We start from the raw sequence: 27359 nt of genomic DNA on the forward strand, positions 1-27359 counted from the left end.
TTGGGGCATGTACATGTTCTACCCTGGTAAAAAAATCGGTATTTAGATATTTATTAATTGCCTATGAATGTGCCATGTGCCGTGATCTGAATTACAGATACAAGCACGAAGTAGAAATGTTGTGTGTCGCAGTTCTCTGAAGCTAAGTAGCTCAAGTTTTCCTTTCAATCTCCATTGGCTTGCTGGTGATCTCCAGTCTCATGAACTGGTGCCATTTATATGGGCAGCCCCTCTCCTTCCCCTGAACTGTAGACTTGGACAGATAGTTCATTGACTCAACAACTCCACTTGTTTCTCTATTATAACAAACTGGTTATGACCAAGAGTGATCCTGATTCTCCTCCCCAAGTGGCAGTGACAACTCAGGTCAAAACCCTGAAGTCCAGTTTGGATCCTCTCCCTTCATAGTTTCAGTAGTTTTGTTGGCTGTACCTTTAGAACATGCAAAATCTGACCATTTTTCAGCACCTCCACCCTCTTGGCCTATGCCAAGCCACCATTATCTCTTGTGTGAATCATTGCGTAACCTTCCAACTCACGAGTTCCCAAATTTCCTCAGTTCATAGTGCACTTAGTGTCTCAGTAATTTTCTTCACGGTTCCCTTAGGCCAAAAGAAATATCTAACATTTCCAGGCAAGTAGTTAGGTCTATACAGCTTCGTAAATATTCATGTCTTAACAACCCATTCGGCATCGCGTGACTTCTTGAACCTTGTGAAGAGACTGGTCACCACCTTCCTCATTTTCTGTTACACACTGATTTTCACGTGGTACTGGCTTTTTACCACAGCGATAAAGGCTTTGCATACATGGCATCATCACAATATGATACAGCAATATCATGTTGGAACTGTAGGCGGCCCCAAGCTAGTATTTCGTGTGGTGTGTAACACATGTGACTGTGTTTTTTAAATTGATTTATTTTTATCTTTAAGAGTGAGCAAGTTGGGGAGGGGCAGAGGGAAAGAGAGAGAGAGAATCTGAAGCAAGCTCCATGCTTAGCATGGAGCCTGAAATGGGGCTCGATCCCATGACCCTGAGATCATGACCTGAGCCAAAATCAAGAGTCGGAGGCTCAACTGACTGATCCACCCAGGCGCCCTGACTGTGTTTTTTAAACATCAAAATTTAAAAATCAAAAATTAAAAAAAATACCCCGAGGCACCCTTTGAGTTTGCTGAGGTTCTACGGGGTACTTCATGGAGAACTGCAGTCCTACCTGTCTCCCTGCGTCCCCTCTTGTTCTTCTAGAGACCATCTTCAGTAGAAGAGCCACCATGATTCACTCCACTCCTCTACTTAACTCCCTCCCATGACTTCCCAGCCCTTACAATGGCCTGCAAGACCTGCACGGTTCACAGTCCACCCCTTGGTTGCTGCAGCGGCTCAGGAAGACCATGGCCTCTCATGCATACTGAAGCAGATCCTTGGGGAAGGTGCAGCTGAAGGAGCCTGATGTCAACACTCCTTGTGGCAGGTTCTTTCCTGAAGGAAGGTCTGAGTAGTGTGTGTGTGTGTGTGTGTGTGTGTGTGTGTGTGTTCTATACATATATATGTGTGTGTATATACATACACATATACAATGTGTATTGCATTTTACATATGTACATACACATACAATCATATTACATCCAACATGATATATATTATTAATTTTACATCATTTCTGTTCCCTCTGCTAAAATACAAGCTCCATATGGGCAGAGATTTTTGACTATGTTGCTGTAAAACAGTGCCTGATTCATAATAGGCAGTCAATCAATATCTATTGAATGAATGAATGAGTGGATGAATGAAAGAGTAGAAATGCTTTGAAATCTAATGGTCTCACTTTAACATTGGTACAAAGAGTCTGCAAGCATCCTAAGTGGCTAAATCCAGCTACTGTATTTAATTAACTGGAAGACTCAGCATGAATGGATGAGTATTCTGGTCAAGGACTAAAAACTCAGTTAAGAAAGAAACACCATTAAATAACACAAGATAGAGAGGAGGCTTCTGTTGAATTGCACTGGAAATAGTCTGTTTTACCAGCAGGTGCAATATGTCAACACTCACATCATTTCAGAGTAATCTGGGGGTAGTCATCAGAAAGGAATTTAGTTTTCCTGCAGCATATACCTGAAGGTAATAATATATCACAGGCCTGTGATACTCTCTGAAGTATCTCTTCAGTTCTAAAACTTCTAAGCACATCTAGAGTCTAATTTTATTAAGTTCTTCCAGTGTCCTTATAGTGTGGCTCCTCCTTTGACTTTAACTCCCCAGGCTAGCATCATCGCGGTGAGGATTGGACACTGTGGAATGAGCCTCTTCGTAGCAGGGGCTGATGGGAAGAAAGAGGCCCGTACTGGAAGGTGATGGACTTAATGTCCACACCCAGCTCTGTTACCAACTGTGGGTCTAAAAAGTCACTTTACTCACCAAATCTCAGTTTCCTAATATGCACACTGGCAGGACGGTGCCTGGTCCTCCTACCTTTTTCTCCCACATTAATAGGCAAAATGAGTAGCGTACATCTTCCTACTATGGTGGAAATTTACGGTGATTCTTCTTTTTTTTTTTCATGTTTATGTTTGAGAGAGACAGAGAAAGAGTGTGAGTGGGGGGGCAGATATAGAGACACAGAATCTGAAGCAGGCTCCAGGCTCTGAGTTGTCAGCACAGAGCCCAATGCAGGGCTCAAACCTCACAAACTGAGATCATGACGTGAGCCGAAGTCGGACGCTTAACCCACTGAGCCACCTAGGCGCCCCAAATCTACAGTGATTCTTTTGGATCTCATACACAAAATGAAAGTGTATTTGCTTAGTTAGTTAACATCATCAGCAATTAAGTAACGTCTTCTACCAGAAGCTGTAACCAGGAATAACTCAGGCTCTGAAGAGAGGGGAGCTATATAAATAAAGGTTTCTGTTCTATTAGTAATGAAGCAGAGAATGCCAACAAATATCTCTGTAAGGAATTTTAATCCACGTGATAAAGTACTTCAGAAATGGTCGTGAAATTGACCAGTGACAAAGAAAATGACACCACATACTTGTAATAGGTCTATTGTTGTCATCGCCTGGGGTCCACGACAGCTGAACACTTTTGTCGAGTCGATCCGTCAATTCTAAATCAAAGGGAGGATTTGGGACATCTGTAGACCGAACATACACACACGGTTAGCCATCCATCCTTATGAGGTTGTCTTTTACTTACTTGTAACACCATTCACAGGGGGTGCATCTTAAAGACACAGCACACTTAACGGTCAAGGAGCATGCAACGGAAATGAAGTGCCAACAGCCGAGGTTGCTGGGAACACACAAGCACACCCAGGACAACCCATCAATGAGTTCTGCTTGCTTCTTTTCCCAATGAAACCGAATCACGTGTGACCAAAACCAGTGGGGAGGGCCTACGTGGTTCACCAGCACCCTCGGTGTGTCTTCTCACAAACATGAAGGAGCGCAGACAGAAAAAATAACACTGAAGCTTCATTTCTAATAAATGGGAAACAGAGAATGGCAAATGCTGAAACACAAATACAGTCAAGCACAGGGACTGCTGATTAAGAAGGCTTAAATGTTCTTTCGGAAACGCGGGAAGTGATCGATTTTGGAGCTCCTGGAGAATATTTATGTTTTTAAGGGAATTCTAAGATTGCTGCTCTGTAAGTAGCCCTCAGCATGTGTACCTCATGCAGATACTCAGTACAATGGTCAGGCACATGGGGACACGGTGTGTTTACCCTCAGAGGACACTAGGGTACAGACACCTGTTGGATGAAGGTGTCCCAGAAGCATGTCCGTTTCTTCTAAAGGTACTTCCGAGATCCAGAGAATTTACATTCCCCTCTGGGCTCTTTCCTGACCTTGCTCTTGGGCGTGATTGTAGCCCTTGGGGAACCAGAGGCCATAAAACTATGGGCACTGCTTTCCCACCAGTAAAGAAACAGTAAATGTCTACCAAGGGCAGTTCTACAGCATAACTAAGGATACTCTGTGAAATTCAGCTGAGTTTATGCTGTAAAATTAATTTTTGTATTTATATGCTGACTAAAGATGAGGGTTCTTTAATCAAAAAGAGTTCTGGAAATAATTTCTGATTTATTTTCCAGACTCGGAAAAATCACACAACTTGGAAGTGCCTTCATGTTGGTCCTCCTTTAGTGATTTATGTTTCTTAAACACAGTGAGTTGGTTTTCTCTAAGACAATAGTCAAATGTTGTTCCAAACAGCCATTGTTTTCCTATGAAAATTTCTCGAATATGGAATCCCAAAACATTTATGTTTCCAAAACAAATTGGAGTAGACTGAAATCAAAACCTAATTTGTGGAATGGTATTTGAGATATTTGTTTTCATTCTGTAAAACGTGGATGGCAGCTTTTGAAAAAGCACTCTGCTACTTTACAAGGGAATCATATCAAAGAGGGACTTCTATCAATTGAGATGACTTTAGAATAACACATGAAAGGGGAGCCTGGGTGGCTCAGTCGGTTGAGCATCTGACTTCGGCTCAGCTCAGGATCTCACGGTTCACGGGTTTGAGCCCCGTGTCGGGCTCTGTGCCGAAAGCTCAGGGCCTGGAGCCTGCTTCAGATTCTGTGTCTCCCTCTCTCTCTGCCCCTCTTCTGCTCATGCTCTGTCTCTGTCTCTCTCTCAAAAATAAATGAACATTCAAAAAAAAATTTTAAAAACTGGATGTTAAAAATTTTTTTTTAAAAAAAGAACAACACATGAAATATTTAGACATGAGCGGTAATACATTCAGTGAAGCATTCCAGAGCTATCATGAAGAAATGATTCATAGCAGTGAATGGGGAATGCACCAGAACACCAGACAGAGCCCTTTTCCTTAAAGAAACACAATGATGTGATAGAGAAAAGAAAGTATTTTTTTTTTTTTTTTTTTTTTGCAAATGTGGACTTGTTTGACAGAAAATAGAGAAAGAAGACTCATATTAGTTTACCGTAAATAGGAGCTGGAGTTGGAGTAGGAGCTAGAAAGGACATTAATATAAAGGATTTTAATCAAAATTAGGAATGGAAAGATATAAGATAGCACAAGAAGACAAAGACTGAACATGATTCAGATTCTAACGCTAAGCTGTGCGCTTAGCTGTGGGACACAGCATCCGTAAACATGCAGTCACAACTTGGCGGGGGCGGGGAGGGGAAGTCCTTCAATTTTAAATAGAAGTACATTATTTCACCCAATTTTCTTATAAAAGTATCACTAATATGCGCAAGCATCATTTTATTCCAGCGCCGCTACATTGGTATATTTACACTGAAATTACTGCCTTCAAGGCATCTTTCAAAGAAGAAAAATGGACATATTTAACTGACCCACACAACTGTGACACTATATCAAGCAAACATTTACTACTGAGTTTTCCTTCCAGCCTAACACGGGGCAGCAGTGGTGCCCTGTGTGTCCCCACTCTTACCGACGACGCTAAGCACAGCACTGGCGGAGACCATGTCTAGAGTTGTGTTGGCCACGCATGTGTAGGCCCCACCATCGCTGTCCCTCACATCAGCTACCTCCAAATGGTCCTTGTCAACAGTGAACCTGCAAAGAAAACATGTTCAGAGCAGCTGAAACGGACATCCAGCCACACACGACGGATGGTTGCGTTGCCGGCACGGAAGAGGCTCTGTGAAGTGAAAAACAGAAAGATGGGGCGGCTGGGTGGCTCAGGTGGTTGAGCGTCTGACTCTGGATTTCAGCTCAGGTCATGATCCCATGGTTCGTGGGATCGAGCCCCGCATTGGGCTCCGTGCTGATGGTGCGGAGCCTGCTTGGGATTCTTTGTCTCTTTTCTCTCCCCATTCCCTGCTCATGCTCTCTGTCTCCCTCAAAATAAATAAATAAATATTTTTAAAAAAGAGAGAAAGATGATATAGATTTGCAGCTCATTAGAGCAAAAATCCAAAAAATATGTATCACTTTGATAAAGCTTAAAGTTGGAAGACAGAGGGGATTAGAACCCTGGGTTGGAAGGGATGTCAAGTTGTCTGGTCTGAAGGCTTATCAAGCACCCTTCTGCAGTTTTAGGCACTTCCTTAAAGACCAGGGGCACCCAGAGGTGAGGTGGGGGCAGCTGCAGTGACCCTTACTAGTGGGCCTTCCCGCGGCTTCTGCTGCTAAGAAACATTCAAACACCACCCATCCGGCTCAATTTCTAACAAAGTGTGTATTTTTAAATACTTTATTGGGGTGCCGGGGTGGCTCAGTCAACTGAGCATCTGACTCTTGATTTCTCACGGTTTGTGAGATCGAGCCTTACATCAAGCTCTGCGCTGACAGTGTGAAGCCTGCTTGGGACTCTCTCTCTCTCTCTCTCTCTCTCTCTCTCTGCCCCTCCCCCACTTGTGCTCTCTCTCTCTTTCTCTCAAAATAAATAAATATTAAAAAAATTGGGGCGCCTGGGTGGCGCAGTCAGTTAAGCGTCCGACTTCAGCCAGGTCACGATCTCGCGGTCCGTGAGTTCGAGCCCCGCTCAGGCTCTGGGCTGATGGCTCAGAGCCTGGAGCCTGTTTCCGATTCTGTGTCTCCCTCTCTCTCTGCCCCTCCCCCGTTCATGCTCTGTCTCTCTCTGTCCCAAAAATAAATAAACGTTGAAAAAAAAATTAAAAAAAAAAATTTATCACTTACCGAAGAAATTTTCTGCCATTTTTGCCACATGCATAAACTCTCATAGGAGAAAGTAAATGCCAAGAATGGTATCCACTTTATCACAAGAAATAGGGAGACTGAGACCAACAAGCACCAGGAAGAGTTCTCGAGAGGTTACTAGCTGGCATGAGAAATTAGTAGGTCAAAAATCCATGTAAATTGGATTCATGCATGGTTTTGAGGAGGCTCCATAAATCACTAACTGTCTTTGCAGGGCATTTCCAAGTTAAAACTTTAGCCAGCTTAACGCGACAGTCATTTCCTCCTACTTTCTTCTCATCTTTAGCGACTCAGATTCCACAAATAAAACTGGCCAGCTGGAAGCATAGAATTACATGGAAATTCTGGGTATAGAAGAGAAGGCCACCTGGGTTTTTTGGGGGGGCCATTAAGCGACAGGCACTGTTTGGGCACATTTGCAAGCAAACCACAGAAAGCATTCCCACCAGCACACAGCATTTCTTCCCGTAGGGGGCGATGCTTGTGGCCCCTGGGCCAGCTAGGATTCACAGAGTCAGCTCAGCACCCATTCTGTCAAATTGACGCTTCACCAGGAAGACAGGTATGAGTTTGATTTCATTCCAGGCTCAAGGACTGCTCAGGCTCTTTTAGATACCTGTGGGTTTCCCCTCCCCCCACCCCTTCTCTTTCTACTGGCTTTAGGTGAAAGCAAAAGAAAATTCCCTCTCCACATAAAAACCAGTGTCCTTTAAAATACCGACAAGGATTTAGACACACTCTGCTGATTAAAGCGATCGTATTTCTGCTTATTTGTAGAATGGTAATGAAAACATCTGTCGAGACTTCACTGCACACAGTAGAAGACAATGGAAGTTATCCAAGGCCTGAAAGGTTTTTCCTGTCCTGAATTGCCCAGGAGACCAACACGCAAAGATACAACAAACATTCTCAGGGTCTATTTCAATAACTCGATGCCTTCTTAGGTCCAAGCATCTTGCAGCGGGGAGAAAAACATACTTTTTTTTTTTTCTTGGAGAGAGCAGATTTCAGACACTTTAGAAACATCTCTGCTAAGTCACTCTACAATAAACCTTTAGTTCAAAGCCGCTTAAAGAGACAAAGAAGAGAAAGGAAAGAAATGGTCTTCAAATACCTTCCGTCACTGGGCAGCTCACCGTTGTCCTTCAGCCACGTGATGGTGAGGGTCAAGGTGTGATCGTGTTTCACTTTGCATTCAAAGGACACCGTGCTCCCTCTTTGCACTACTGCATATTCAGGCTGCTTAATGATCCTGGTTGGATCTGAAATTTAACTTCCGTTATCCATCGCCAAAGCTGAAGAATTTGCTCAAAGCCACATAATACGTGAAAAAGCTTCATCACCTCTGCCTTACCTTTGATTTCTAAGTGAACTTCATTCTTTGCCATTCCTAATTTATTCCTTGCAACACACGTGTAAGTTCCTGTACTGTCCTTTTGGGCCACAGGAATTTCCAAAGTTCCATTTTCATGCAAAACATAAATATCGTCACGGAGCGCGCTACCCTTAGCTCCCTTGAACCTTCATTACAGAGAGTATCACAAAGGGAATAAAAAACCCATAATTTGAAGTCAGACATAAAATGCTACATTCGAGGTCAACACATGATGGTCTGCATTGTAGTATCAAGTTCAGAGACGTTTGGAATCTGCACAAGACATTCGGAATTGCGTGCCTGTAAGTCAGTGGGGTCAATGTAAGGCAGGATGTAAAACGGGAAGATTTAATGAGAAATGGTGTGGAAGCATTAGGCTGACAACGCAAAATACTCAAATTCTAATTTTCAGTATCAGAGATTCATATTTCATAAATACATCACTATCTATTCTACCTCTAAATAGACGATAAAACAGGCAAAATGAAGACTGAGCTTTCTGACATCTCCTCCCTACTGGGAGTTATCTGTAAGCCCATCTACAGGCTACAATTCTAAAGTGATCTCGATTGGAAGATTGATTTGAATTCTAAAGAGACTTTTGATTCGTATCAATAAGAACTTATTCGGGGAAGAAAGACAATAGAGCATGGATGCAAAGTATGTGTCCATTCAACTTCCAGGCTATCGTCATACAGAAGTGGGGACTGATAAAAGGGGTGAGGCAAAGTCAACCTAAGCTAAGCGTGACCTCACCAGGACACCGGTAAAAGGGTACCAGTGAGCGTGAATGGATCCAAATCAGGAAGCTCGGGTGGGAGGGGCACTAAAAATGAACACTGGGGAATGAATTCTGTTTTTGAGCTTATAGGACCTCTCTCTGACCCCAAATGATATTCTATTATCAAGGAATGTCCCCAACCAGCTCTCCAGCCAGCATTCCTTGTGAAGTCCCAGGTGATGTCCGTGTAACATACGGGAGGACCTTCAATTTCTAAAAAATACATTTCCAGGGGCACCTGGGTGGCTCAGTCGGTTAAGCGTCCACTTCTTGACTTCACCTCAGGTCATGATCTCATGGTTTGTAAGTTCAAACCCCGTGTTGCTCTGTGCTGCCAGCTTGGGATTCTGTCTCCCTCTCTCTCTGCCCCTCCCCCACTTTCTCTCTGTCTCTCTTTCTCAAAATAAATAAAAAAATAAACCTAAAAAAGTGCATTTCCAGATACCTCTGTGGTTGACAAAGTGTGCTGCTAAACAGACTGGACATGTGTTAGGCATTTAGCACACAGCAAGTAGTTATACCTGTTTATGAATGAATTTCATAATAATAGTATGATGGAATCTGCACTGTCCGTTCTCTGACTAAATGAAAATCCAACACACAGAGAGATTTGAAGGCTTCAGTCAATGTAAATATTAAAAACAAACAGACGGTTGCCTGGCTGGCTCAGTAAGTTAAGCGTCTAACTCTTGATTTCGGCTTAGATCATGATCCTAGGGTCATGAGATCGAGCCCCTCATCGGGCCTGCACTGGGCATGGAGCCTGCTTCGGATTCTTTCTCTCCTTCTTCCTCTGCCCCTCCCCTGCTCTCACTCACTCTCCCAAAATAAATAAGTAAATAAAAATAAACAGAGCCACGACTTACCACTCAATGGTAGGAAGAGGAGACCCAAAGAAGGCACAATCTAGTAAAGCAGGCCTGTTTGCAATGACCTGATAGAGTGTATTTGCAGATGTAAGGATTCGTGGTGGCTCAGCTGAAAACAGTTTAAAAAGGTAAAGTAAATATTAAAATAAAATAAACATTTCGGCCCGCCTAAATGTATATGTATTGTATTGCAAGCTTATAGTAAAGCATTATCAGTATGCCTCTTCCTGAACATTCTCTAGCAGGACACCACCGGTCAAGGTGGAGAAATGCACATTTTCTCCTACCTCTTGTCACATGTCTTTCTCAGGCACAGTATTTGAATGATCTATTTATCTCTATCTCCTACTGTACTGTGAGTCCCTTACGGGCAGGGAATGGGACTTTTATTGCTTTCTCCCCAGAAACTAGGTCAGTATCTGGCACAAAAATAGCAGTCAAGTACATCTTTGTTAGCTGATGGGCCCATCCTAACCTCAGGGTTAGAACGAGAATGAATGGGTAGGGGTGGTGGCGAGCAGACAAGGCGGCAGAAAAGAGCGAAGTGTGGGTGACCGAAACACAGAACCAGAAATCCAAGCTTCCTCCTAAACATCCACCAACATTGTAACTGTGCTCAGCTCTGCGTGTGATTTCCTGCCCTTCGTTTCAAGCATGAAGGACAAATACCAAGTCCTGCTTGGCTTCCTCTCTTTAATTTCATTTGAAAGGGAGCCTACTACACTTAAAGAGTTGACATATAATTTCTGGCACCGTGAAAACAATCCTCACATCAATTTTTTAACAAACTTGATGTCTTGGTAGTTTTTGTCCAGCATGAGAACTATCATGATCACATAAACCAACCATTTCATGCAGTACAATCAAATTGGGAATTAGGGAGCTGGGCTGGGGGGTCGGGGGGATGGTGGGAGGGGGGTGGATGATGCACCCAATGATCATCCTTGGAGGAGGGATTAAAAAGCCAGGCAGAAGCCCCAGGGCTCACACTGCAACAGAAATGAGAACGTAAAGTGATTGAAAATTGTAAAGGCAATTTGTGTCCAGTGCCTTGTAAAAAGAAGACACACGAATGGCCAACAGACACCTGAAAAGGTCCTCAGTGTCACTCCTCATGAGGGAAATCAAAACCACAATGAGATACCACCTCATACCCTGTCAGGGTGGCTAAAATCAAGAAGACAAGAAACAACACGTGTTGGAGAGGATGCACAGAAAAAGGAACCCTCGTGCGCTGCTGGTGGGAATGCAAACTGGTACAGCCACTCCGGAAAACAGTATGGAGGGTCCTCAAAAAACTAAAAATAGAAATACCATATGATCCGGTAATTCCCCTATTGGGTATTCACCCAAGGAAAACAACAACGCTAGCTCGAAAAGATACATACACCCCTATATTTATTGTGGCACTGCTTACAATGGCCAAGACATGGTGGGGTGCCGGGGTGGCTCAGTCGGTTAAGTATCCAACTTCAGCTCAGGTCACGATTTCATGGCTTGTGAGTTTGGACCTCTGTGCTGACAGCTCAGAGCCTGGAGCCTGCTTCGGATTCTGTGTCTCCCTCTCTCTCTGGCCCTCTCCCGCTCATTCTCTCTCTCTCTCTCTCTCTCTCTCTCTCAAAAAGAAATAAACATTAAAAAAAAAGACATGGAAGCAACCTAAGTGTCCGTGAATAGACAAATGAATAAAGTAAAAGTGTGTGTGTGTGTGTATATATATGTATGTGTGTGTGTGGAGTATTACACAGCCATAAAAAGGATGAGATCGTGCTATTTCAGACAACATGGAAGAACCAAGATGGTATTATGATAAGTGAAATAAATCAGACCGAGAAAGACAAATACCATATGATTCCATTCATAAGTGGAATCTAAAAAAAAAAAAAAAATCAACAAACAAAAAACAGGATCAGAACTGTTAACTAGAGAGAGCTGATGGTTGCTGATGGGCATGGGGGTAGGGAGCCGGGCAAAATGGGGGAAGGGGAGAGGGAGATATGGGCCTCCAGTTATGGAATGGGTAAGTCACATGAATAAAAAGCCGAGCATAAGGAGCAAAATCAATGATATTAACAGCAAAGCGTCAGGACAGATGGTAGCTACATTTGTGGTGAATAGAAGCATGAAGTATAAACAAGTATAAACTTGTCAAATCACTAAGTTGTACACCTGAAACTCATGTAACATTGTGTGTCGATGACACTCAAACAAAACAAAACACCAACCATTTCGGAAGATGTTTCAGTGTATCATAGTTTTCTAAACATATTGCTAAGAATTGATGAATAAATGTACATCTGTGATTAGGATAAAGGCCAAACATTATGATTAATGATTTATTTTTTAAAAATCAGAATCATGAAATTGTTATTGAACTTCCCAGTTCCTAAAGATGGAACAGCAGGAACATCCCGTTACTAAAAGCAGATGAATGCTATTTTCCTTTGGAGCATTTGACTGGGAATGGAGCTGCCTGACTATCTGGTTAATTATCCAATGAATATATTTTTAAAATTTTTTTAATATTTATTATTTATTTTTGAGACAGAGAGAGACAGAGCATGAAGGCGGGAGGGTCAGCGAGAGAGGGAGACACAGAATCCGAAGCAGGCTCCAGGCTCTGAGCTGTCAGCACAGAGCCCGATGCGGGGCTCAAACTCACGGACTGTGCGATCATGACCTGAGGCAAAGTCGGACGCTTAACCGACTGAGCCACCCAGGCGCCCCTATCCAATGAATAATTGGACACTATAAGAACTGTGTTATAGGAGTGCCCGGGAGGCTCAGTTGGTTAAGCGGCCACCTCTTAGTTTCGGCTCAGGTCATGATCTCAAGGTTCGTGGGTTCGAGTCCTGCGTCGAGCTCTGCGCTGACAGCGTGGAGCTTGCTTGGGATTCTTTGTTTCCCTCCCTGCTGTCTCTCAAAAATAAATAAATAGATATATAAAAAAAAGAACTGTCTTATGAAAGAACATCAAGGCCAGAGTATAATAGCCTTCGTGGCAAGGTCTGTATCTTATCCACCTTCATATACCCCATCTAGCTCTCAGTCCTCTGTGTGTTGCACATGGTAGGTACTCAGTATATTTTTGCTGAATGAATGGAACACTACAGCAGTCATTCACTGAACTTGTCATTTCTGTAATCAAGGGAGCGCTTACCCAGCACATTTACAAATGCGTTTGCCAGTAAATATCCGTATTCGTTAGAGGCGTTGCACTGATACACCGCACTTGATCTTTCTTGAACATTCGAAAAAATAATGGTATCGCCATCGATTTTTCTGCTGGGGTCATCAGGGGCAACTGGGTGTAAAAACAAAAAGCACGTATTTATTCCTCTTTGCTTAGAAGATGTGCAGTTTGAGGTCTGCATTATAGTAAGTACGACAGAAACACACACGAATCTAGGTATGTGCAATAAGGAGGAGAAGACTGAGAACCTAGGCAGAAACCATCATTTTTCTTCCTCAGATTTTAGTTATCACGTGTCAGCATAGGGTTATGCTCGATACTCATTTAGTCCTGAGTGGATTCAGTCCGTAAAACTGAATATCGTTTTTGAGAGATCCGGCAGTGGGGGGAAGCACAAGTTAGGTGAAAACAGCAATACAAATTCAGGAAGGCGTTGCCTTTTCACAAAGAAACTGTGGTTCTTTACGAAGAAGTGAGTTAATTTATCGAGAGGAGACCGCAAACGCTCATTGAAAATACAGAAACCCTCTAGCCCATCCAAACCTGTGTCTTTTACGAGCCTCTCGTTGACATAAATAGATAAATAATAAATAAATACCTATAAATATAAATATTATATAATATATATATTATTTATATATATTATATATATTATTTATATATATTATATATATTATTATTATATTATAAATAGAAATATTATATATTATTTATACTTATATATAAATAAATAAATACCTAAAATATAAATAAATACCTATTTATTTATAGGTACATACGTAAATATACAGGGCCAATAATCAAACATTTCTTTTCCTGAATCGGAAACTCCTGAGGCCGAAACAGATTACGTGAAACTTCTCTTAAAGAGAGTGTTTTTTAGCTAAACCTCTCAAGTATGTTAAAAACCAAAAAAAACCCAAAAACCAAAATCAAAAAAAAAACCCCAAAAACCTAGAAACCAAAAAACCAAAGTCAGGACCGGGACTGATCCTTACTGCAGTGGAATGAGAGTACCATAATAGGTGAGAATTTAGTCCAGGCCATGCCTAGCAACGTAGAAGTGCGGTGCTCCTGGAGATAAATGCCCTTCTGCGAGTGCTGAACCTTAGGCTGTGACCTTACACCGCATTAAAAGCACACTGAAAGGGTTGACAGGTACCGGCCTCAGCACACTGATCCAACTCAACACTCAGTGACAGCACTCTTTCTCCAAAAGCCGTTCTTGCAACTTGACCCACTTAAGAAAGAAGCCTTTGCTTCCATTCCAAACACCATTTTTTTTTCTCTTTGATGACAGAAAAGAAGATGCGCGTCTAAGACATACTTATCACCGCGTTTGGACACTTTGATTCCTTGCAAGTCTCAAATGTTTGGTTCATCGGTGGTTTATTAACTCACTTTCATACAAATAAACAGAACTATAGTTACTCATCCTTGTTTTAGTATGTGGATCTGGAGTAGTGTGCTCACGCATGCTGTGTTTGTTTTCCACGGCTGCTGTAGCAAGTTACAAAATTAGTGGCTTCAAACCACAGAAAATTTACCATCAGACCGTTCTGTATGTGGTTGTTCGACACTCCGATCACAACTAATAGCTAATTTGTAAAATCACCTTAGATACTCCAGTTAACTCACTAGTGATGGGGGGGATGCCTGGATCCTTTGAGTTGGTTTCTTAGCTCCTTTCTGCTGCTTATGACTCTGAATATTTCAAAATTGCCTTAAGAAACATGCTCTTCCAACCAAAAGATAAATACAAGTTCTAATCCCTCTAACAGGGTAAAGACTGCATCAATACATGACAGCAGAGGACAGAAATGTCACACTGGCCTAGGAAGCAAACTATGGCTGTGGCAGGCAGCCAAGTACCCTGAGAATGCAGTATAAACCGGGGCCACCAAGGGTATACTTGTCCCAGACCCCAAGTCTAGTATCACTGGGGCCTTTCTGACTCACCCACTCTCAGTGACATCCATCCAAGCAAAGCTTTTGGAACAGAGCAGGGTTTCTAGGATCTCTTTCTTTGTCAGCTATTCTCAGCAGTTTTGGACCCAGCACTTGGGCACTCAGTGTTGGGCCACACTGGGGGACTCTCAGTGCCCACCATTCTGATGGCACCTCGGCGGACATTGTAGGCAGCAGGGGGGCCGGTTGAGTAGTGTCTGGGCATTTCAGACAGCGATGATGCTTGGGCAGAGCCCTGGCCTGAATCTCTCTGGATATGTGAGGAGAGCTCTTTACGTTCCTTGAGTGTATGGACCTCTTAAAAGTTACACCACCATGTGATGTTTAATGGGCATAGAGCTCCAGGTTTGCAAGATGAGAAAGTTCTTGAGGTCTATTCAACAGTAATATGAATGTACTTAACACTGCTGAACTGTAGACTTAGAAATGATTAAGATGGTAAATTTTATGTTATGGTTTGTTTTTTTTAAACTATAATAAAAATACATCACCACGAACTCGGAAGACCAGCTCAACCAACGAAGCCAGGAGGACAATCTTCCCTCAGTGGGAACTCATGAATCACAACATAAACCATTTTAAAAAGCGTTTTTGTAGCCCGCCCTTGCATTTTTATTGGCTGTCAACTCATCTCAATGCTATTCTTTACCTGAAAGGCATCTGACTGTACCTGCCTTGTTGCTGCTTAATGGAGCAGTCTTCAAATATTTATTTTTTGGCAAGGTGTTTAGGAATAAAATAAATCCTTTAGGTAAGAGTAGGGAATAAGCTAATATCTCGCCACAGGGATTTGGGCTACATTTTCCTTAAGTACTTTAACTAAACAAACACAAACAAACCCGGGAACGGTAGCGGTGACATATGGAGGCTCAGTCGGTACTGGATAAAGAAGAACATTGCTAGTGTAGAGATACTGGAAGCCCTTGGATTCTGTGTGCTGGCTACCGGATAGGAGTAACTCTCCAGCAACCAAACCCCAGGTATCCCAAGGAATAACAATTAATTCTGGGAATAAGCAACTTCTTTTGCTATCAATGAACAACAAAGAAAGACATTTGAGCATAGAGGCCTCATGTACAATTTAGAGCCCCGAAGATAAGGTTCAGAACTGGGCTGGTATCTTTCCAACAATACATTCCTTTATTCCAACTGTCCTGACACAGCTGGCCAAACCTAGAAATGCTTCCAGCAGTTACATAATGAGAATGAGAATTATTGCCACCTCATATGTGTAGAGAGCACTATCAATTTAACAGATAGTTTTGTGTCTATTGCATCATTTTATTTCAAAAAGAACTTTATGCAGTGGATTAACTAGAAAGTACGTGCACTTTGGAGAAGAGAAATTAGAGACTGGAGCACCTGGTGGTTTAGCATGAGATGACGGCTCAGATTTTCTGAGTCCGTCTACTTTATAAACATCTCCTTGAAATCTGAACATTTGGCCATGATGGAGATTTTCCTTCGTCTGCTTACTCCATCCCCCAGAAGGGAATGCCAACTGAGCCCTTTACTTTGGAGAAAAGGGAGAAGGGAGATGCCTTGGTGGAATCTGGGGACCAGCCTGGACCAGGCCTCCATGCCCCTGGCAGCTTCTCCTGTGCTCCTGGCTTTCAATCTCTCCGTCTGATGTCACCCAAATACAGAAGTGTGGCCACAGGAGATCTGTCTACTCTCATTCTTTTCATTGCTTCCCCTCCTCATCCCTTAGAGAAAAGGGACCTTTTAACAATGATGGTGAGATCTTGTATGTGCTCCATCTGGAAGAATCTGAGCTGTTGCACTACTCAAATAGGGGACGATTAAAGATCTACATGTTTTAGGCTCATCTGCTGACTCTTAAGACAGGGACAGGTTCACATCGTCCATGGCCTTGGCCTTGGACGTCGTCTTCCTGGTCCCGGGTGCTACTTTCACACCCTCCCACACACTGCAGGTCACACAATAAAATCAAAGATCTCTTCCAGTGCCAGCTCTGTACTTTGCTGTTCTTTGCTCTGACTTCTGTAGATTGTTTAAAAAAAATATTTTAGGTAGTTTAAGGAAAATTCCATACTTAGTCTGGTCTTGTTTTTTGCTTCAAGGAACATTTAAAGCAACCTGGCCGGTCCTGGGAGGACAGGGCTTTGGAAGAGTTTGTGATTAGACCCCAGACACTTTTCTGAGTTAATTCTTCCAGTTTTCTAAGACAGTAGATTCCAGTTCTGAAATGCAGTCACAAATCGATAATGCAGTACTCTGTTAACAGAGCTCTAGTCTTACGCCTCCCTCTCCGTGACGCTGATTCTCCTTCTGTAGGGTCTATGTGCACTTGGCAGCCAGGGCCTGCTGAGCTAGGAGATATCACTGTCCTTAGGTGACTGTCCACAGTCAGGAGTGGGGAGGCGGTGTGTCTGGTAGTGTGGTCCCCTGTTGTGTCACACCTGGTGGGGACACTGCACAGCTCCTTGCATGATGCTGCAGAGACACGGCCGTTCCCTGACCCTCACCCTCAGCAGCTGCCTGCCCCCACCCCCCCACCCCCCCGCAAGGTTTCCGCAGCTTCTCAGGTGGAAGGGTGTTCTTGCCAGATGGCCTATGTTCCCATTTAATGTCCGGGGTCTATTCTAGGCCCCCTTGAAGGTCAGGAATCCTCACCAGGCCCATTCTGTGCCTCCGTATACCGCAGCAGACTGCTCTCCCTTGCCAACCCGGCCTCTCCGCCACCGCTCCCCCTCCCACCACCGCTCCCTCGTTGCTGGAAGCATCTACAGGTGCACAGCTCAAGAAGCTGCAGATGAGAAAGAAGCCCGTCTCCCATGTCCTGAATGGCTCCCAAACCTCAAAGGCAATTCTGTTTAGGGGCCTCCAGATTCATGGGCTAATTATCAACCAGGATAGAAAGGGCAGAGGCACAAAACTCTTCAAACTTCTACCGACTGCTTGACAGTTTTCTTCCTCACATACTCCTTCTGTTGGATCAGGGGAGGGCAACACAAGGTGGAGACACGTAGGGTTCGCTTTGAACTTAGCTATGCAAGACTCAGCAGAACTGGGAGATGGATCAGTTGCTGGGGGCTAGTAGGGAACAAGGGGGCCCTGTAGTATCGTTGTGCAGAGAGCTATGAGGGTCCCCACCAGGTGCCTCAGGCCATCACCTTTCAACAATGAGATTCCACACAGTGACCCATGCACTTTCAGCCTGGCCACCAGATGTGGAGAGAGCCACCATTCAGACACTTCATATCACCTTGGTATAAGCATATGGCACCTGTTCCCGGCACCGCGGGGCAGCCTGGTGGGTGAGGGAGGGCCCTTGCTTTGCTGCCACGCTGCATGGTGTCTCTCCCCGCTTGTGGACCAGAGGGACTGCTCTGAGGCACGCCAGAGGTCGGGGGACCCTGGGTCTGTGGGCACCATAGAATCTTGATCCTAACTTTGCTGTCCTTCCAGTGGGGACTTGATGCATACTTTCGGGATGGAAGAAATGAACTAATTTGGAACCTGATTTGGGAGATTCTGTTCTAACTCTTTCTGCTCGGGACCTAATCAGATGGTCTGGGGTTCTAGAGGGCCTAACTTATATCTCAGGGCCGCCGTCCTGCGCCTCCCCTCCCCAGGCAGGCCTTTCCCAACTGCTGCTCCCCGCAGATAGCTCATTTAAAGGGGTGTCTACGAGTGAATTTCAAAGCCTTTAGTACAACTGGAGCCACAAGGCTCCCCGAGAGACGCTGCCTGTTGCAGGTTTGGATGGACTATGAACCATGGATCAGGAAGGGGTTTATCTTTCCAACCTTCCCTAGCTCCCTGGTTTTTCTGCTGGGGGGTGAGATGCACGGCCCTTGCCACTTGTCAGTCCCCCTGAGGCCAGATCTCAGGTGTGCAGTTAACCTTCCGTAAAGGGCACAGAACCCCCTAGCTGCACGATGTGCCGTCACAGTACTGAGCACGCCCCGTCCTTTCTTGCCACTGTTTATGCATTCCTGAGCAAATCAGATACCGCACCATAAAACTTCTTCTTTAGGTCTGGGCTGTATGCCTACCATCTCTGTTTTCTCTCCTGGCAACAGCTTCCCAATGCACAACCACAAGGTACTCTCTGCACTTCTTCCTGATCCTGATCGTGGTTAAAACTGGGAGTGGAAATATCCAAGCCCCAGCCCCTGGCCTCTTTAGAATCTGTGTTCTTCCTGGAACATACTTCCTTTTACAGTAACCACAGACTGTCTGTTTTAGAGTATCTGATAAGTGCTGTGTAGTGTGACACAAATTCCTAATAAACAGCATGGAACGGGGAGCTCTTACTTGGTTTAGACCCACAGTTGTAAGACCCTGATAGTGAGAAATGGGGACTAAGCCATTTAATATCTGCTGGTAGCTCTCAGATCCATCGCAGGGTGAAGACTCTTTCAGGAAAGCCAGTTTAATGGACCTTTTGGTCAAGTAAAAGTAGAACAAATTTTTGATTCTGGCTCAGAGGTAATGAGGAGCAAAGGTGTTCTACTTCATAAGCCTGAAGGTTGTCTTCATTGTGACTCAAGAATATCATTTCATGGGTGCCTGGGTGGCTCAGTCGGTTAAGCGTCTGACTCGTGGTTTCAGCTCAGGGCATGATCTCATGGTTCATGAGTTCGAGCCCTGCCTTGGAGCCTGCTTGGGATTCTGTCTCTCCCTCTCCCTCTGCCCCTCTTGCACTTTCCTGCTCTCTCTCTCAAAATAAATAAAAATAAACTTAAGAATATCTTTGCAGATTATTATACTATTGGCTAGGAGGGTGATCTTGAGTCTGGGTTTTAAACAAAAGCTGATTGTCTCTCTCTCTCTCTCTCTCTGGGTGTAAGAGAAGGTGTGAACTCCAAGAAGGGGAAAATGTGCAGTCTCCTGCAGGCAGCAGTGGGTGGTGAGTGAGGTCGGGGGAAAAAAGAAGACCGAGTGGGATGTCTGTGGATGCCTGTGACTAAGGAATCTGTGAGCAAGGAGATACAATATCCATTTTAAGTCTGTTTGTTTGTTTGTTTTTTCTTTGCCATAACCCTCAAGCCTTCTCTCATCTTCAAGCCTTTAACCAGGTTTTATAAAACTGGCCTTTGCTGTGCTAGAAGATCAGAGGACAGGACTGTGGCCACACTCTGGGGGACTGTTCTGGGCGGCACGGCGGCAGGCTAGGGAAGCTGGCTTGAGAGCGAGCAAGCCGGGAGTGGTCCAGGAAAGGTGGCTCACGAGGTGGCACACAGCAGCCAGTATTGCTCGAGGTGACCTCGGCATACTTGGGGAGGGAAAACTTAGCGAAGATGGAGTGTCCAGCATACAACCACGGTCGGGGAACCTGTTCTTTGAAGGGCTCTAAACAGGACAGCCTCTGAAGACCACAGAACTTAGGAACATCCCGGCTATGCTTAGGAATGGGAACTCTCTAAATGACAACAGCTGTGTTTCTTCTTCTCGCCACATCCCCCGGCTCTATCCCTAGCCTTCCCCGCATCTCCCTGGACTCCTACAACATTTCCTTGAGCCACTTGACATTTTGAATGAAAAAGATAATCTGAGCTTTTCAGTCCTGTTTATTTCTGACCCTGTCGTTCTTCGTAGGGCCCACATAGAACACGGCGAATATTGCCAAGTCCCCATCAGCACACAGCATCACGTTAAGAGCACAGACTATTCGGTCCTAAGGACTACCAGAAGGTCATAAAATAAGCATTGAGTCTGGGTTTTAAACAAAAGCTGATTCTCTCTCTCTCTCTCTCTCTCTCTCTGGGTGTAAGAGAAGGTGTGAACTCCAAGAAGGGGAAAATGTGCAGTCTCCTGCAGGCAGCAGTGGGTGGTGAGTGAGGCCGGGGGAAAAAAGAAGACCACACACAGCTTCCTTCCTTAACCACCGGTTAACTGTACACGGCTTCCTTCCTTAACCACCGGTATTTCACCCTCCCACTGTGTTCCCCGCTGAGACTACCACCAGAGCCAGGCGAGGAAACTTACTTTCTATTGGGACGCCATTCGATAACCAGCTGATCCTGGGCTTGGGGTTGCCGTTAGCTCTGCAGATCAGCGACCCATCCTCTCCCGGGGACAGTACAAGATTTTGAGGTGCCAGGATCCAGTATGGAGCCGCTTTATTAAGGAAAGAAAAAAAAACCCCACAAAACTTTCAATCATGCAAGTATTCTAGCAAATTTAGTATGTCGAACTATTTTAATAATAAAGAATAAGTATTTTGCAAAACATCTATTGGCTTCATTTGCTTAAGAGTGGATAGATTTGTAAGCGATGTCCCAAAGAACACTTGAGATTTTCAAAAGAATGTTTAAAGAGATTCACAGACGACTGTGTATTGTTTCTAGACCCTTGTGCTATAAATGTCATCTCGTTTTACATTAAATTCATCAGGCATGAAAGAGGTAACAGATTTCACAAAAGAGGCAGAGCAATTTACAGTACAGAGACGTGTTGAGAAGCATGAATTTAAGTTCTGAGTCCTGCAGAATACACCTAATTATAAAACCAGGAAGCAAGTCAAAAGACTTCCCACTTTCGAGAAGTCACAAAGCCAGTATAGAGTGCCCCGTGAGCCCTTCACCCAGCTTTCTCTAGCGAGGTCTTACATAACCATGGTCCAGTTATCAGCACGAGAAATTAACATCGGTACAATACTATTAACTAAACTACACCCTCTACTAGGATTTCTCCAGTTCGTCTACCAATGCCTCGTTTCTGTCTCAGGACCCTGTCCTGGACGCCACATTGTGTTTACTTATCCTGTCTCCTTACCAGTCTCTTCCCATCTGCCAGTTTCTTGGTCTTTCCTGGTCTTTCATGACCTTGATTCTTTTAAAGAGTACTGCTGATCAGTTGTTTTGTAGAATGTCCTTCAACTTGGGTTTGTCTGACGTTTTCTCTACACTGAGGTTTGGGGTGAGGGTCATTCCCATCTTTCAGGGAATACATGACACCAACATGACTTCTCGCAGCTTATGTTAACCTGGCTTACTTGGTTGAGGCCATGTCTGTCACATGTCTCCTCTGAAAGTGACTATCCACCTGCTTTCCATAATCTATTTATTAAAAGTGAGTCACTAAGTTCAGCCCCCACTCAAGGGCAGGGCAATTCAGTTACATCTCCTACCCAAAGGAATGCTAAAGAATTTGTGGACATGTGTTAAACCCCCCTCCGTAATTAAGTTTCGGGGGGTGTGTGTGAGAAGAAACACTTTGAGGCTATGCAGATACCCTATTTCTCCTTCAAGTTTTATCCACTAATCTCAGCTTTCATTACTGGCTCTTGCCTGCAGCAGTTATAACCGTGGGATTTTAATGGCGATTTTCGATTTCCCTCATTCTTTCTACAGTTATGAAGCAGAATTCTTCTGTGAGGAAGATTTGAGGGAGAGAATTTTTAACCGGCTTGAGATGCATTATAAATAGTAATGTGAAGAGCGTCAAGGTATTGGGAATGTTGATATAAATTTACACTTATTACTACTGAAGAACATAATCAGAAGCATATTTAACTGAAGATTTACGAGTTCTCATGAAGGCAAGAGCAACACATCTGAAACAATTATATACCTTTGACCGTGACAGAAATGGTATGATGGATTGCTCCTAATGCATTTTTGGCTATACACTGGTAATTTCCGGAGTCTGCTTCTGAAACCTGAATAATCTGCAGAGTTTTCTTAAAGTTCCTATAAAATGTCCGGTTGGTGGGTAGCGTGCCGTCCTCTTTTATCCAGTAAATGACCGGGGTAGGCCTGAGAAAATAAATAAATGTTATAACAGAGAAGTTCACCTAATTGCTTTTGAGGGTGAATTTTCATGCAAGTTTGTAACAAACTGTTTGTATAAAGATCATGAGAAATATAAAGACACTGTAACTAGCATTACACTGTTATAAATAATCCAACCCCCCCCCCCCCCCCCCCCGTGGAGGTGGTGGTGGGGGGGTGGCACCCGGGTGGCTCAGTCTGTTAGGCATCCAATTCCTGATTCTTGATCTTGGCCCAGGTCAGCATCTCACAGTTCTGTCAGTTCAAGTCCCACGTTGGGCTCTGGGCTGACAGCACAGAGCCTGCTTGGGATTCTGTCTCCCTCTCTCTGCCCCTCCCTGGCTTGCCTGCTCTCACTCTCAATAAATAAATAAATAAACATTGAAAAAATAATGCTCAAAACCTTCTATTGGAGTCCATAAGCTACCTTTTCACACAAGCAGCCCCATGCTAATTCATGGCGCACCACAAATTTTGACTTCCCTGATTCCATGAATGTGCTGGCATAAGTGACTTCACTGAAGGGACCTAATTATTTTCTGCAAAGCTCTGATCCGTGAGGCACTCTTGGAAAATTTTATATGAAGGATCAATCAAAAGTGTTACTACGAAATTAATGATACCGAGGTTTTCTTTTTTTTTTATCAGCTAGAGTTAAACACGCAGAGAAAGAGGACGTCTGGGTGGCTCAGGTCATGATCTCATGGTTTGTGGGTTCGAGCCCCGCGTCGGACTCTGTCTTGACAGCTCAGAGCCTGGAGCCTGCTTCAGATTTGTGTCTCCCTCTCTCTCTGCCCCTCCCCCACTCATGCTCACTCTCTCTCAAAAATAAATAAACATTAAAAAAATGCAGAGAAAGAGCTGACATACCTATTTGTGCCCATGAACTTTTATACCTATATCCCCATAAATGGAACAATTTTGACCTAGTGATTTTACAAGATTTCCACGAGGCTAAAATAAAAATCCACTGGACACAAACATGTACTAAGCACTGAACTACAGACCAAGCACTAAGTTGAGTACTGGGAAGATAAAGACAAAAAAAAAAAAAAAAAAAAAGGTCTAGGCCCTCAGGGAGATCATAATATTTGTCATTAGAAATTCAAGTGGGATTAATTGATTAGAGAATTGTTTTTGGTTTGCATAGTTGAATATAAATAATTGAACATGTAAATTTGATGAAATAGCTTCTAAAATAAAACATGCTGTGAATATAAAAAGAGGTATAAAATGTAAAATCATTTGAAAAGCTAAAGATTCATATATATATATATATATATACATATATATATGTATATATATATATATATATATATATATGAAGATGTGCTATCTGATAGCATATTCTGGTGTTTCTTTGTAGTCAGATAATCTGTATCTCATACGATCTGAAGGCGAGAGGGTGACAGAGATAGAAGCATGACATCAAACGAAGTCATGAATTGTTCCGGAGGCTTCCTTAACTACCCAGTGGGCAGTTGTTAACAAAGAGAAGTATTTTGATTCTGAGTCCTACAGCTATTTGCTTATAAATGAAGAGAGCCCCACTCTTAGTTTTACAACATTCCAAGGTTTTAAAAAAATTCTTTTGGAAGTTCAATGCAATTTCCAAATATCAATCATATTTTAGTTTTTACATAAAAGACCATTTGTGGGAAGGAGAATCCCAAAATTGTGAGAATGGGTATACCTACTCCCAAAAGTTAAGATTTTGTAGAGTAAACCACTTACTAACACCATGATGATGAAAATTCCAAAGTTTGTTTGTTTGTTTGTTTGTTTTTTAATTCTGGTGGGCAAGATATATATTTTAGATCTTTGAAAGGGGTTGGTAGCTTTCAGGTACGGGAGGAACTGAGAAGTGTGTGTTGCGATTTCCTGACATGACCAGCAGAGGCCTCCCTGTGTCTCCCACAGTGAGCAGCGAAGCCATTTCCTGGAGACCCATTCTGTGAAGGAACTTGAGAATGCTGGGTGACCAGCATCAAGGACAGCACAGATCGGAACATGTCATCACAAGGATGTTTCTGAGATTCTGTTCAATGTTTCCAGCACATGTGCCCGTATCAACAGGACCTGCTCTGTGCCAGGCCTACGAGGGAACCAGGTAGAAACTTGCCTCTTGTGTGTATCTACCAGAACTGTTGTTCTCATCTCTGAGCGAAGACCTCCCTGCAATTCCTGTCAAGGGCACATGGGTTCTGAGGGTGGCATCAGCTCTGAGGAGGAGGAGACATTCAGAGGAGAAGAGGAGGAGGAGGAGGAGAGACATTCATAAAGAAGCTAGGCCTGTGACTTGAAGGAGTGGAAGGGACACTGTGCCAGTTCTGAGGCTGGGCCCTAAGAGGCCATGTGTGCTTCTGTTGTTAGGACAACGTGCCAGGGCTAGACCGCTAGAGGGACAGGAGAAACGCATGGCCAAGAGCTGTCCTGCTAGCAGCCAGAAGACCCTCAGAACTGAGAACCCACAGCTGAGCTGCCTAGCAGGTGCATGAACAAGTTCAACCTAAAATGTCCTCATCTCGCCCATTACACAATGGCCCCAAGACCTGTGGACAAAGGACTAATGATAAATAGCTATTCTTTTTAAGGTTTTAGGCTGTTTGTTACACAACAGTAGCAAAGCGATACATCCTAATTATACTCGTAAGGTGATCACGCACACTTATTTCAAGGGGAACACTATTATATTAACAGACTACTTCACTAATATGAGGCTCATATGGCCTATTTTGAAAATAACTATCATTTTTTTGATGCTTGATGGGATTCGTATAAGACAATGCCTCTTGCTGTGATATTAATGCCTCTCTACCAACCTACTACGTTTTTGTAAGAAATGTACATCACGACAGAAAGCGTCAACTCACAGCCCCTCTGCGATGCATTCTAGCGAAAGGACATTTCCCCTTAATTCCTCCTTGTTACTGGTGTTGCCTTCTGGAGTTAAAAAGGTTGGTGGCCTCTCTCTATTTGGTTTAGCTGCAAACAATAAAATCATATGGATTAAAAGTTATGAATATGTATTTCTAGAACCACAGTTCACTGCCTAAGACTCTAATCCCTTTTCAAAACCACTTAACACTGTGGAATTTGTTAAACTACACATCCACACTCTGCCTTACGAACAGCCATCGCTCACTCAGTGAGGAACAGAAGTAATGTGGTTACGTAAGCATGGATAGTAAGGACTATTTTAACTCTTGTGTGTTCTGTTAATTTAGGTTAGGTTTTCATGAATTTTTGGTGGGTTGGCAAATTTTCAAAACGTAGACATACAGGGGAAAGTCACGTTATCAAATTCTCCACCCCTTAAAATTAGTGCTCAGGTCAAAGGGAAAATTAACTATATTCTGGAAGGTGTTAGATTTTTTTCTGAAAACTGTGACTATGATTTTGGTCAGGGACAACATCATAGTCAATTCCATCGACTAATCCTGGAGATAAGATCTATGGTGGAGGTCTAAATGTCAAGACCCACAAGTTGCAAAGGTTTATGGAAAACAAAACAAAACAAGAAAAATACTGAAAGAGGTCTGGCAAATTGTGCGCCATAAATTAAGAATAATGAATTGTCAAATAAATTGCAATTGGTTTCATCAATGAAAAAATAAAGAGGGCTCAAGTCAGGCCATCTTCTTTTTTACAGAAACTTTGCCTAAATGTGGCCTTATCTTCTGATGGCCTCTCAGAAACCCTTAAGGTAGGAATTATATCATCTTAAGGTTCTATAACCATTTACAGTTTTCAACATTATTTAAGTTCATTATCTATTTGATGCTCCCAAAATCTGAGTGAAAGGTAATATATACGAGGGGTGCCTGGGTGGCTCAGCTGGTTAGGCATTCAACTCTTGATTTTGGCTCAGGTCATGATCTTGTGGTTTGTGAGTTCAAGACCCACGGTGGGCTCTGTGCTGACAGGGTGGAGCCTGCTTGGGATTCTCTCTCTCCTTCCCTTTCTCTACCCCTTCCTGGTTTGCACTTTCTCTCTCCAAATAATAAATAAATAAACTTAAAAAAGGTTATATGTGAATTATTTTCATTTCTCAGAAGAAAAAAAACCTGAATACCAAGGAAGGTATTATTTGAGAGGACTTAAAATTTTCCTAGGACTTTAGAAATTGTGGAGGAAACCTTATGTCTCTGAAATCACTTTGGGAATGGTTTTGAGGCCCATCTTTATCATAAGTATATTAAAATAAAATAAAATGAAATAAAATAAAATGAAATAGTAAGGCAGGAGTTGTGATATGCCTACTCTGGTCATTGATAGTACTTTAATATTTTTTACTTTATATCTCAAGGGTAAAAAGTTAATATGACAGAAATTCTGCCTTAGAGATAATTAAAAGGACCCGTATCCAGAAACCACCATTTTCATGGATAGACTATATTTGAGAGTCACATTTCCCTTAAGGAAATGAAATTCTTTTCTTTTTAAAAGAACCTTAATCGTAAATGCTCTATTCTTAAAAAGATGATTTCCACTGGAGACAGTGACTTGGTTTTAAACCAAACTGAAAGAAATACTATTGCTGATCAGATGACGTTGATAATGTCACGTGAAAACACATGGAAAGTGTGATGATTTACTATCAAAATCTGCTTAATGTTAGTTGCTAACGATTACTTTAAGACTTTGATGAGTTAGTATTCTAGCAGGTTAATGCACCTTTATTTGATTAATGAGAAAAGTTTGTGAACAAGACACAAAATGAAAAATATAATTCTGAACATACATGAATGGTTTT

At 43.0% G+C, this 27359-nt stretch overlaps 1 protein-coding gene across 21 annotated transcripts in view; it reads right to left on the bottom strand.

The window, feature by feature from the left end:
* NRCAM (neuronal cell adhesion molecule) overlaps window positions 1-27359 on the bottom strand; it is a 288233-nt gene that overhangs the window by 36525 nt on the left and 224349 nt on the right. For 14 of the 21 annotated variants that reach the window (XR_015248105.1, XM_086696976.1, XM_086696975.1 and 11 more), the window contains 10 exons: window positions 25477-25588; window positions 22404-22588; window positions 20817-20948; window positions 12858-13001; window positions 9695-9806; window positions 8027-8193; window positions 7787-7934; window positions 5441-5565; window positions 4961-4990; window positions 3041-3142 (listed from right to left, as the gene is read on the bottom strand). Coding sequence is in view for 20 of the 21 variants with exons in the window: in XM_086696976.1 (XP_086553102.1) it covers window positions 3041-3142; window positions 4961-4990; window positions 5441-5565; window positions 7787-7934; window positions 8027-8193; window positions 9695-9806; window positions 12858-13001; window positions 20817-20948; window positions 22404-22588; window positions 25477-25588 (1257 nt within the window). In the remaining variant the exon portion in view is untranslated. The remainder of the gene's footprint in view (window positions 1-3040; window positions 3143-4960; window positions 4991-5440; window positions 5566-7786; window positions 7935-8026; window positions 8194-9694; window positions 9807-12857; window positions 13002-20816; window positions 20949-22403; window positions 22589-25476; window positions 25589-27359) is intronic. The other 7 variants (XM_086696974.1, XM_086696970.1, XM_086696969.1 and 4 more) reach the window with 1 other exon arrangement.

This window comes from Puma concolor, chromosome A2, assembly GCF_028749965.1.
Source record: "Puma concolor isolate L17-30 chromosome A2, mPumCon1.1.hap2, whole genome shotgun sequence".
Lineage (NCBI taxonomy): Eukaryota > Metazoa > Chordata > Mammalia > Carnivora > Felidae > Puma > Puma concolor.